We start from the raw sequence: 12045 nt of genomic DNA on the forward strand, positions 1-12045 counted from the left end.
TGGTTAAACAGCTTTTATGGTACAAGTGTCCCATGCATTTTGTCTCGTGTGCTGTGGTTTGAACAAGCCACAAGCTACAAGCTTGTAGCTTGCAACAGTGTATCTCATCTCTCCACTGACACAAATACACATTGCAACACTGGACTCTTCACTTACACCACTCCTCTGAGTAAATATTAAACGACTGCTAAAGAGCAACGACTGCTATTTTAATCCTCATACACTTGTGTGACAAATGACGTATGAACACGAATTTAAAAATAGAACTGTTATCAAGTGCTTGTGTAAACGGTTCAATCCAACATGCAATTAAAACAAAAATCCTTTCTGAATACGATGATCGGGGCACATACTCATAACCATTTATCAGTTGTTGTTTTAAGTTTTAAGTTACAATCAAATTCAATTTTAGGATTGGGATAAAAAAGACAAAAGAGAAAAAAAGAGGCCACGGGATGACATTTATTTGATTTGAATATTTAACTGGTCAAGGGAAATGGCAAATTGGCAACGAGCATGAGTAAAGATATGATACAGGCAATGGTCGAATAGTTTTGCATTAGATTAAAAAACAAATGTAGTGCTTATTCATTTATGTTCCAGTCCCACCTTTAACTCATTCACTGCCAGACGTACAAACATGTGTCCACTCCAGTGCCGGGGTTTTTGTCATTGTCACTTGAATTCCAGGACCCACAGAATATTCAGTTTTAGAATTACATAAGCGTTCAAGACAGCGTTAGAAACCTTGGATTCGCTTCTTTCATCAGAAAAAAATTGGGTCTGGGGTTATATGAGCTTGAAATGAGGGCAGCAGTCCAAAATAAAATGCAATACATATACACGACAGTATATTGGTTTCTATAGCACTTTAACAACAGCTGAAGCTGGAATAATGTGCTAACATACAAAAAAAGGAAATTCTGCCCCCTTGTGGAAGAGAAAAAAACATTGCCTGAGGCAATGGCCAGCAATTTATCAGCACCCCAGCAAGAAAAAACAAAACCCAAACAAATTCGGAAATGGAGCTTCACGTCATATTTTCAATTCCCAAATAAATTCGAGGATGGCAGTGAATGAGTTAATGGGGGAATATCTGGACCACATATGCAAATTCGGGAGCGTATTCACATTTTCATAATACGCTTAAAAAAATTCAACTTAGCAAAACAGGCTTTTTAAACAATTATTTTTTAACATATTCCTTTATTGTCAAGTTGAATAACAAAGAAATGGCACGGATGGGCAAACGGAACTTAGCATAAATGTCACTTTCATTTTAACTTTCAAATAATTGCTACTTTCACACATGGAACCTTCAACGTTAGTCACAGACATATATTTACTCGATTCTGTGACAGCAACAACTCGAAGTGAAGTTAATGCGAGCCTACTATAGGCACAGTTGAGCTCAGTGACAGAACCTGAAAAATAAAATATGATTCTATTTCCAATGGTAAACACTACCTGACAGAATTTTCAAACTATTCTTCACCTTTTACTAGACATGACAATTAGTCCTGTCCGCCTAGTCGTGGCACAATATGGTACGACACTGATTTGGACTTGGATTAAATTGAGGTAGGTTGATGACGAGCTACAAAATATTTCACTTTCACTGAAAAATACTACTATTCACTTTCTGTACCTGAGCTTCCAGGCTCACCCACTTCTGTCTGCAATGATACAAGTAGCGCACGGACACCCACATGCATCAGAGTTCCCAGGCCAAAGTCTAGGATTAGAATGTCATAATTACCGTGCAACGCAAAACTTGAGCCTCTCCCCGAAGACGCTGCTGATTTATTTAAGAAGTTGCATTTCAGCCCCGCTTAAATTTAGAAAGCTGATGCCACTGAGAAACTGAGCATCAGCGTACGAGCGCATTGCCAAAAAAAAGTCCTCTCTCCTTTAAAACGTGGCTTCAAATCATCCACAGATGTGTTGCTGGAGCAAACACAGGCCTCGACGGAGGCAGGCCACAGGAGGTGAGAGGAATCATAGGAAGCGGAACTCCATCCCAGGGCCGAGTTCCTCGCGTGGTGAACCGCACACACAAAAACATACAAAACAAACCTCGGTAATAGCCCGAGGCGGAACCCAGCCGTGCGTCTCCTAGCATTTACCACTGCTGCGAGCGACATTACACCGCCCTGACCTCCGTTGTTCTCCAATGTCTCGCAAGGTCCATCTTATGTAACAGAGAGCGGTAGAGAAAGAGCTGCACTTCACTTTTATGATGATTTGAAAACAAACTGCATAAATATTCGCAGTAGAGAATATTATTTTCTCCCATGTGTTTTAGTCTTCTTGATTGCAAATGAGGAGGTGGAAGTTCAACTATGTGATATTTTAAATGTATTTTATTGGTGATACATCACTGCTTATTCAAGATTTTAGGGGGTTAAATGAAAATATGCATTTTTTTCTTTTACTCCATGCGACTATAATGGCCAGGATGACAACAAATAACCACAAATAGCTATATTCTGGGACCCTCTCTCCCCCATCCGCCCTACAAATATGTGGGCTCACTTACTAACCCAAAATTTGGTTGTAGCTGTACACTTAGAAAACAATATACGCACATACAGGTATCAACACTTAGTTCATTGATTCTTGGTGTTTATTTAAATTGAAAAATGTTCTTAACCCTCTCCTGATATATTTTGGATCCATGATGACAGTCACATTTTGTTTCATTTATTTTTGTAGCCTTAAATTTTGCCCATGCTCTTCAATTATCAATACAGTGAACCCCAATTTATCACTGAGCATACATTCCCTCATGACCTGCATGCTGTGATAGTCTGCATTGTACAAATAAAAAAAAGTCTGTTTTTTTGTTTTCTTTAGTTGTGTTGCTAGCGCCAGGCAGAATCCTTCTACCTCCTAAATCACCACTTATGAGGACACTCCTAAAATGAAAATACCAATGCAAATACAGCTGAAGTTCAAAAAAATGTATGCAGTGCACACACTTGCTGTGTGCTAAGAACATGTGAACACTGTTCAATTTCTCACATGTGCAGCTTTGAAAGAACATCATTTGTCGCTCTTCTGTCGCGAAATAACTAAATAGAAATATTAGAAATAACTCTCACCAATGCAGTGTCATTCCATACCACTGCAAAATACAGTACAACTGCCAAGAGGTTTAAATAAACACCAGAATAAAACGACTTCCCGTATCTTGGCGACGACATGTCAGTCTCCGTGTGGCCTTGTTTAATTACTGCATTTACCGATGACGTTGAACATGAACTGGTTTGAACTGGTTTGAATATGGCCAATGGAGAGCAAAACATTCCTTCGTGTCTTTTCTTTCATTCCGTACTATAGGGAGCAAACGTTGACTTTATTTTTTTTATTTTGATGAAGGTTTTCAAAATACCGTATTTTCTAAAGGGCACCCAAAAGCCTTCATTTTCTTCAAAAGATGACCTTGCACCTAATACGCAGGTACACCTTATAAGTTAAGTAATATTGATCTCCAACAGGTCTCGCAACTACTGTCAGCAACCACCAACTTCATTTCCCCCCGTAAAAGAATTACTGTATAACCCCAGCCTCTACTGTAGCGCCTTGTAATGCGGTGTGCCTTATATTTTTAAAACTTTATTTATTTATACAGTAAAGTCTCGTTATATCGATATTCAAGGGAGTCCGAAAAAATATCGATATAACCGGGACTATCGATATATCCGACCCTGTTTGCATGTAATTTTCTCCGTGCGTGCATAGAAATAGTATCGATATAACCGGGACTATCGATATATCCGATATCGATATAACGAGACTTTACTGTATACAGTAAAGTCTCGTTACACTGTATACAGTAAAGTCTCGTTATATCGATATCGGATATATCGATAGTCCCGGTTATATCGATACTATTTCTATGCACGCACGGAGAAAATTACATGCAAACAGGGTCGGATATATCGATAGTCCCGGTTATATCGATATTTTTTCGGACTCCCTTGAATATCGATATAATGAGACTTTACTGTATAAGGAAAACCCTTTTCATTGATTGAAGGTGCGCCTTATAGTCTGGTGCACCTTATGTATTGAAAACGTTTGAAAATACACCATTCATTGGGGGGTGCGCCTTATACACCGGAAAATACGGTACTTAAAAAAAGGGGGCTGTCAACATGATATAGCAGTATATCAACCACATTGATAAAATCAATCGCAGGTCACATATACAATCAACCATTCATATTTACAGCTAACACGTTAATGGATGAAATACATTTTTTATTGAATGTGAGAGATTTAAACCCCAAACCTCAGTCGTCAGTACAAGACATGCGAATCACTCGCAGTGTGTGCTATTAGTAAAAGCATGTTGATTTGGAAGATACTGTAATAAGTACTTACCTGTTCATAATTCAGGCGCTGGGCTTCCGAGATCTCTTTAGGTTTGGTTTCCAGGATGTAGTCTCCTGCAAGGGCACAAGAAAAATCAATATGGCCAAGGCAATCATAGCACCTAATAGCAGGCTACCTATGACAGCATCGTCAGATCAATCCAAATCATTCCTCAAGGTTTAGGACTCCAGCAAATTAGCCTGAGAAACCATTATCCACAAAATGAAAAAGTATGGAACCGTGGTGAATCTTCGAAGTAAGGAATGGTCTCAAGATTTTGCTTATATTGCTTTTTTTAAGCCTCTTAATTTGTTGGTGTATATGTGTCCACCTCAATTAGGTTATCTTAATGCTGGAAACAACAAATGGAAAACAAAGAATTATTGACTTAAAAGGGACGAGTTTAGCTGGCAACCAGTTCAGTGTGTACCCCACCTGCTGCCTGAAGACAACTGGGATGGGCTGCAGTACACTTGCGACCCTCGTGAGAATGAGTGGACTTAGCCGAGAGTCAAACAACACCATTTTATTAAAATCATAAACAGATGGATAGATGGATGGATGGATATATGGATATATGGATAATAATAATGATAATAATACATTTTATTTCTGAGTGCCTTTCAAAACTGTCGAGGACACTTTAGATGTATAGCTAGATAGATAGCTCGCTAGAAAGCTACCGAGCTAGATAGCTGGATAGCTGGATAGCTGGCTGGCTGGCTGGCTGGCTGGATGGATGGATGGATGGATGGATGGATGGATGGATGGATGGATGGATGGATGGATGGATTTTGATGCTATTTGGAAGTTCCACTGATCTTGCTCAATAGCAACAGCCGGCCGCTTTTTGGGCTTGAGTTGTTCTCCCACAAAAAGAAACAGCAACTGTATTTCTTCTCCACGATTCACAAATCTGATGGAAAGTAAAATGTTTCCACCGTGGCCTTGGACATGCAATTGTAATGGGTTGGTTTTTAAGGGCTCTCACTCTTGAGACTGTTTCAACAGAATGGGAAAGTGTCATCATTCCTCATCGAATGCCTACATAAAAATGTGATTCAGTTTGGAATGAAACAGCCTTTATAGTTCAAAGCCGAGACACTGTATGTTGCTCTGACATATTTGAAGATCGAGGGTGAGACTATCAAGAAAAAAAATCAATTAGAATTTTATTTCTTTCTTTTTTAAACATGGAATGAAATTTCCTTTGAACCCCATTGTGCATCAGTCACTAGCATTATGGCAGTGATATGCTGTGATGTAACCAGAGTCTGAAAAAAATGGAACGAGTTAGAAATATGGAATTTAACGAACATATTCTTGTTTGAACAATTTATTTTTTAACCAGGGCCCACCATCATGGCTTCCATACCCCAAGCAAGTGTGTTTTGCTTTTTTATTTTTTGTCATCAGCTGCGCACGAGGAAAAAGACAATTTTTTAAATACAAGCCACAAAGGTTTCAAGCAGGCAACTGGACTTTTCTTGTTTGTTGAAGACTGACGGACATGAAAATCTTCAATAAGCAGGAAAAATCCTGTCGCCTTTATTTAAACTTTATGGAATATAACGCCGAGAATGGCTGAGAATCCATACAGACACATCATCAAAACAGGTCTTTTCAAGTTGTCATCATGAGGAAAAAGCTCCTTGGTGCTTAGCGGACCAGTGAGCTTTGGTCTCCCAGTGAGACAGCACAATGCTCCATGAGCTGCTGAGTGACGCCCACCACCCTCTGAATCATCTGTCGCTCTTGTGTCAACACACTAGGATGACAGATTGTGCTCAGATTTGAGACCTCATGGCATTTTCATATAAATTGTGTGGCAGAATATTGTCGCCCAAAACGTGAATATTAAATTAGTACTGAAGTTGAAAAGCAACATGATGGCCCTCAGTGCAGAGGTGTAAAGTTCAATTCCGACTCAAGCCTTCCTGTGAGAAATTTGTATGTTCTCCTTCATGGGTTTTCTCTGGGTACATCCTCTGACATTCCAAAAACACGCACGGCAGGCTCAACAACCAATTCATGGCGATTAAATGCTGAAACAGTAACACTCACCAAGATACTCCATCAGTTGCTCGGCTGTAATGATCTCCATCATCGGAGGCATCTTAACCTGTGATAAAGACACCCATAAAGCAAATGTGTTGGGTATAATATCCAACAGAGGTGCGCCGGGTTCTGTTTTAACACATCCATTAATTAATTAATTAATTTATTTCTTCATTTTAAATCTCAGAGTTGCGTGTGAAATGTAAAAATGGTCATGAAATATAGAATGTAATATTAAATTTTATCAATTGAAGCATGTGATATACAGTAATTTTGTTCTTATCCTGTGACTGTAAAGTGTCCTTGAGAGTTTTGAAAGGTGCTTATAAATGAAATAGATTATTAATTATTATTATTATTATTATTATTATTATTATTATTATTATTATTATTATTATTATTATTATTATTGCAAATGTCCCCATTGTGGGACTATTAAAGTCTTTCTGATAATGATTATGATTATTTCTTTGCTATACGGCGGCCCGGTAGTCAAGTGGCTAGCACGCCAAGTTCAAGGTGCAGAGGTCGTGAGTTCAAGAGCAGGTCCGGTCTCTGTGTGAAGTTTGCATGTTCTCCCCCGGAACCGCATTGTTTTTCTTCACGTCCTCTGGTTTCCTCCAACATTTCAAAAACATGCATGGCAGGCAGATTGAACACTCCAAATTGTCCCTATGTGAGAGTGTGAGCGTGGACGGTTATTTGTCTTTGTGTGCCCTGCAATTGGCTGGCAACCAAATCAGGGTGTGTCCCCCTGGTGCCCAAAGATTGCTGGGATAGGCTCCAGCCCCCCCGCGACTCTAATGAGGATGAAGCGGTCTAGAAAATGGATGGACGATTATTATAACAGGTATAACAATACAATGCTCTTTCACTAGGTGGTATAAGCAATAATTATCCCTTTGATAACTTTTTTGATTTTTTTGTTTGGTTTTTGCTGAAAGAAAGTAATGTCTAATAAACTTCTTCTTCTTTTCCTTTTAAACAACAGTCACCTGGTTGGAACTCTGCATTAAGCCAACAGTCTGGAACATGGGGCTTAAATTGGACGGTGATGTTAAATTGGACCAGCAAGTTGTTAAAACCAACTTCCTTCATTTTAGGCAGGTGGCTAAAGTTAACCCTCTTTTTTTCTCAAGAGCAATTTGAAACAGATATTCATGACATTTTCCATCCCGGCTGGATTATTGTAATGCACTTTACTTTGGAGTCAGCCAATCCTCCATGAAGCGTCTCCAGTTGTCCAGAATGCTGTTCACATCTTGACTGGTACTTGTAAGAGGAAGCACATAACTCCAACTCTGGCATCCCCTTTAGTGGCTCGCTATATATTTTAACATTTTTATAGGTCTTATCACAATCACATAGAGACTTGCTGCTGTCCATTGCCCTAAATTGTGGAATGCAATTTTATTTTGTTTGTTAAAAAAAACAAACAAACAAAGCCTGCGGACCAGACACTATTATTTGAAGCAAAAACTAAGCGGAGGCTCAGAGGGGATCAAGCTTTTTATATTGCTGGTACTTCTCTGTGGAATGGCCCCCCACTGAACATTCAGCAAGCCCCTAACTGCCCACCTTTAAAACCAGCCTCAAAACTCAATTTTATTCCTTTGCCTTTTTTGACATAACATGAGAATTGATTTTTAGGTTTCCTATTTTGCGGCTTTCGACTGTCTGTTATTTATTTATTTATGAATTATTTTTGCTCCACGTACAGCAACGAGTATACAGCAGTGGTTCTTTTAAAGTGTTCTATAAATACATTTGAGATGAGTTGAGTTGACTTCCTCATAGTAGGTCATTGCAGCTTATTGATCAAAATGCTTACTGTCCATAAAATGCAAAATGTTGCAGTGATCCTTATAATAATTTCTGATGTTGAATACAAAAGTGTTGTGTCTCACACAGACACACTCAAAGTTTCTTAACGGATGCTCTGCGCATATTCATTTCGCTACAAAAGTACTTGAGAATAAGGTGGATATTTAGGTTCAGCAACCAGTGTCTTATATTAGTAAACATTCTATCGAATAGTCACTGATAGTGTTGTTGTATCTGCCTGACCTCTGTGGAGGTAGTAGAGATTCTGTTTCATCTCTGACAGAATGTGAATGTGAGTATGAATAGTTACCTTGTGACACACATACAACCAAGATTACATATAGTCTGCCTTTCACTTGAAGTCATTAACCCAACATGACCCAGAACAACCTACAAGGTGAATAGAAAATGAATTGATGGAAATAAACTGCTGCCTACATAGAGCTCAGTTTTATGTAACTATTTTTGCATTTGAAAGGATTGGCTTGTTTTTAAACTTTTATTAAACTGTAGGATTGCTGAATTTTTGTGTGCATCTGATTCATCAATGAATTTTCTGATGTTTAGCCTCCATGTAGTGTTAAATTGGTATACAATATTATCATTTTATGAATGAAGCTTCAATGTGCGTGTTTTACCTTCCAAGCAAGCAAGAGCACATTCATAATGGCCAGCAGCGGACAGGGCCCGTTCTCGTTCTGGGTGATGATCGGCGTGTTCTCCTCCCTCCACTTGATCCATTTGATGTGGTAGATCGACTGACCGGCTGCTCGGTCTTTGGCGCACATCGCCTTGGTGCCATCGAGGCCGAACTCGCCCTGCAGGGCCAGGGCGAGACCTCGCTCCTCCAGGCCTTCGCTGTTAAAGTCCGAGCTGGGGCACGAGTTGAGCTTGGAGAAAGACTCCTCCAGTGAGTCCAGGCTGCGGGACTCACACCCGCCGAGGCTGCCATCCGGGTCCGCGTCGCTGCCACTCGCCAGCCCCTCAGATAAGGCATGTGGGGCGCTCAGGTCTTCTGGGATTGTCCTGCCCGGACACAGATGGGTGGGTTTGGCAAGTTTGGTCTGTTCGATTTTTCTCTCATCAGAACCTGAGGACGGCGCGTCGGTTTGGTTGTTTACTAACTTTGAGGCACCATCCTCCTTATTTGGATCCGATCCCATCCCGTTAGTGATCGGCTGCTCCCCAGTCCATGAGCCGCTCGAGTCGGCGTGCTTCATCGCCTCCTGTCCAGCAGACACTTCCGGGACCTCCACTAAATCACACCTGCCCACGCCGGGGTTTACATGAAGGGAGCTCGGCTCCTCATCGGTGCTGTTGTTTGAGCGATCCATATCCTGCAAACTACTGAGACGAGGCTCACTATATGTGCATTTTTCCGCCACTCCTTTCCCGTATCCCGAAGCGTGACCGTCGCCTGTGCTCGCCCCGATGGTGTTACTCCCGACGGGGTCTCGATGCACGTCTGCATTTTTCTCCATTTCAGATGTCGATAGAATCTAGCTAAATTGCAGCAGTACATTCGGTCCAAAAGACGCCATGACAACTCTCCCAATGACGTCATCAGAATTACTATTTTTCAGGCTAGCTAGGAGGCGCTCGAGACGCAGCAGTCATGTGGTGGCGCGTTTGCGGACGCTCGGATATTCGTCATTTTAATGTTTGTGTTGTGGCTTGTGAAATAAATGATATAGCTACTTTGTGCTGTTTAGGTGCATGCTTTTGGGCTGCCCCAAGACATATCTTTTAATTATTATATCGTTACCAAAGAATAAATTACAACTTACCTCCAAACACCGAGACCAACTTCACATAAATTGTATCAATAATATAAAAGTTGGAAATTTTCAAATCGACAAAACATAACCATGTTTAAAAAACAAGGAATGCAAAAAATGATACTCGTCCACATTTACCTTTTTTAATTTTGTGCCCTGCTTAATTTTGGTGACGTCGATAAAAGGACCAATATCTTCCTTCTCACCGCATCCTGAGTCACCAGTGTTAGAGCTAGTAAGTGACCCTATATGAGGGCCCGGAATCCTAACTCGTATTGTGGGTGCTGGGTTCAGATTGCCATTGTTTTGTCTTCAAGATAGACCAATGGCAGGTGTCTCTCAGCGTCATACCTCTCCTCCCCCGCAGTCGCTTGATTTGCCTTGTTGTGATGTCTCAGATTAGCAGATGCGGGTAGAGTAGCTAAATATTTCACTCGTGTACTTTATATGCTCAATCAACTAAATAGCACATTTATGTCATCAGTTAAATAAATTGCCCAAGTACTGAGATAAACAAATATACAAGCTTTCAACATTTAGCTTGTAGTCGACGTGCATGTTCCACCATGATGTCCCTGATCCACTGGTGAAGAGACGCTTTGATCCTGTCCTCTTTCATCTGGAACTGCTTTATGTAACAAAGAGGGCACAGAAAGTGCTTAAGAATGAATGTCTCTCTGTCTTTGTGTTGTCATGTTATTTGTTATTTAGTTTTTTTTTGTTTGTTATTTTGACTTCAAGACGGCGCTGCGTCTTTCCAGCAGCTCCTATGTTTTCTACTTTCATTTCTTTCATAGCTTTGCTGCTGTGAAATGTAAATTACTCCACTGCGAGACTAATAAAGGCAAATCCAATCCAATCCAATATCTCATCTCTCATCTCATTTTCCGTACCGCTTATTCCTCAGTAGGGTCACGGGGGTTGCTGGAGCCTATCTCAGCTGTCTTCGGGCACGAGGCGGGGGACACCCTGAATTGGTTGCCAGCCAATCGCAGGGCACACAAAGACATACAACAGTCACTCTCACACTCATACCTAGGATGCCATGCATGTTTTTGGAGTGTGGGAGGAAACCGGAGGACCCGGAGAAAACCCACGCGGGTCCGGGGAGAACATGCAAACTCCACACAGGGAGGCCGGACCGGGACGCGAACCAGCGACCTCTGCACTGTGAAGCCGGTGTGCTAACCACTCGACTACCGGGCCGCCCCCAATCCAATATAAAAATACATTTGCAACTTCCAACAAAGTCACTTCCACTGAAAGAAAACAACCATATAACTTAACAAATCAAGACAAATTCAACAACAATAACATGGTCTTAAATTAACTCTTTGTTTACCCGGGTGGAACAAAGCAATCGGTTATGCAGGCAAATACATAGAAGTCCTCGACGTGTTTTCTCGAGTTCAATGAGTTCTTGTTGGCTGAAATGGGACATTTTTAAGGAAACATGACGGCACGTGGCATATATTTGCTGTTCATTTTCATGTAAAAGAGTTTGGTCTCCTCTTATTCTTTTCCTTTCGGCTTTTCCCTACAAGGGGTCGCCACAGCAAATCAGTGTCCTCCATCTTTAGAGGTTTGATCCGCGTTTCTCTTTAATATTAAATTGGTTAGTTGTCAGACCTCCTCGCCATGCTGTCCGACGCCCGGTGTGAGAAAAGTGCACTTGAAAGGCGGCGTACATAAGTCAGCCCCGCGGTGCGCATGTGTGACGCCACATGATCCTCCTACCTATACATTTTTCATATCCATAATCTTCACTCTTGGAATTGGAATAAGATTTCTTCCGTGTTTCACGCAACTACTCTGAAAAATGTTGTATTGAGAGATGAGGATGCACAAAACCGGGTTAGATGGAGGACATTGATTCGCTGTGGTGACCCCTGAAGGGAAAAGCCGAAAGGAAAAGAAGATGACTCTGAAAAACGTTGTATCCTGCGGCAGAATGAATACAAAAGCAAGTCGTGTGACCTTGTGGCTTTGCTTAATCAAATATGCG

The 12045-nt window shown here is 40.9% G+C and overlaps 1 protein-coding gene across 2 annotated transcripts in view; it reads right to left on the bottom strand.

Annotated features, from left to right (window-relative positions):
* mindy2 (MINDY lysine 48 deubiquitinase 2) overlaps positions 1-10801 on the bottom strand; it is a 29607-nt gene extending 18806 nt beyond the window's left edge. Inside the window, exons 1-4 of one of the 2 annotated variants that reach the window (XM_088992530.1) lie at positions 9388-10801; positions 8901-9288; positions 6445-6502; positions 4390-4454 (exon numbers count right to left, since the gene is read on the bottom strand). In XM_088992530.1, coding sequence (XP_088848656.1) covers positions 4390-4454; positions 6445-6502; positions 8901-9288; positions 9388-9743 — 867 coding nt within the window. In that variant the 5' untranslated portion in view covers positions 9744-10801. Of the gene's footprint in view, positions 1-4389; positions 4455-6444; positions 6503-8900 lie in introns of both variants that reach the window. The other variant, XM_088992528.1, reaches the window with a different exon arrangement.
* Positions 10802-12045: the final 1244 nt, after the last annotated feature.

The sequence above is a fragment of the Hippocampus bargibanti genome, linkage group LG03 (genome assembly GCF_051943395.1).
Source record: "Hippocampus bargibanti isolate YZ-2025 linkage group LG03, ASM5194339v1, whole genome shotgun sequence".
Classification (NCBI taxonomy): Eukaryota; Metazoa; Chordata; class Actinopteri; order Syngnathiformes; family Syngnathidae; genus Hippocampus; species Hippocampus bargibanti.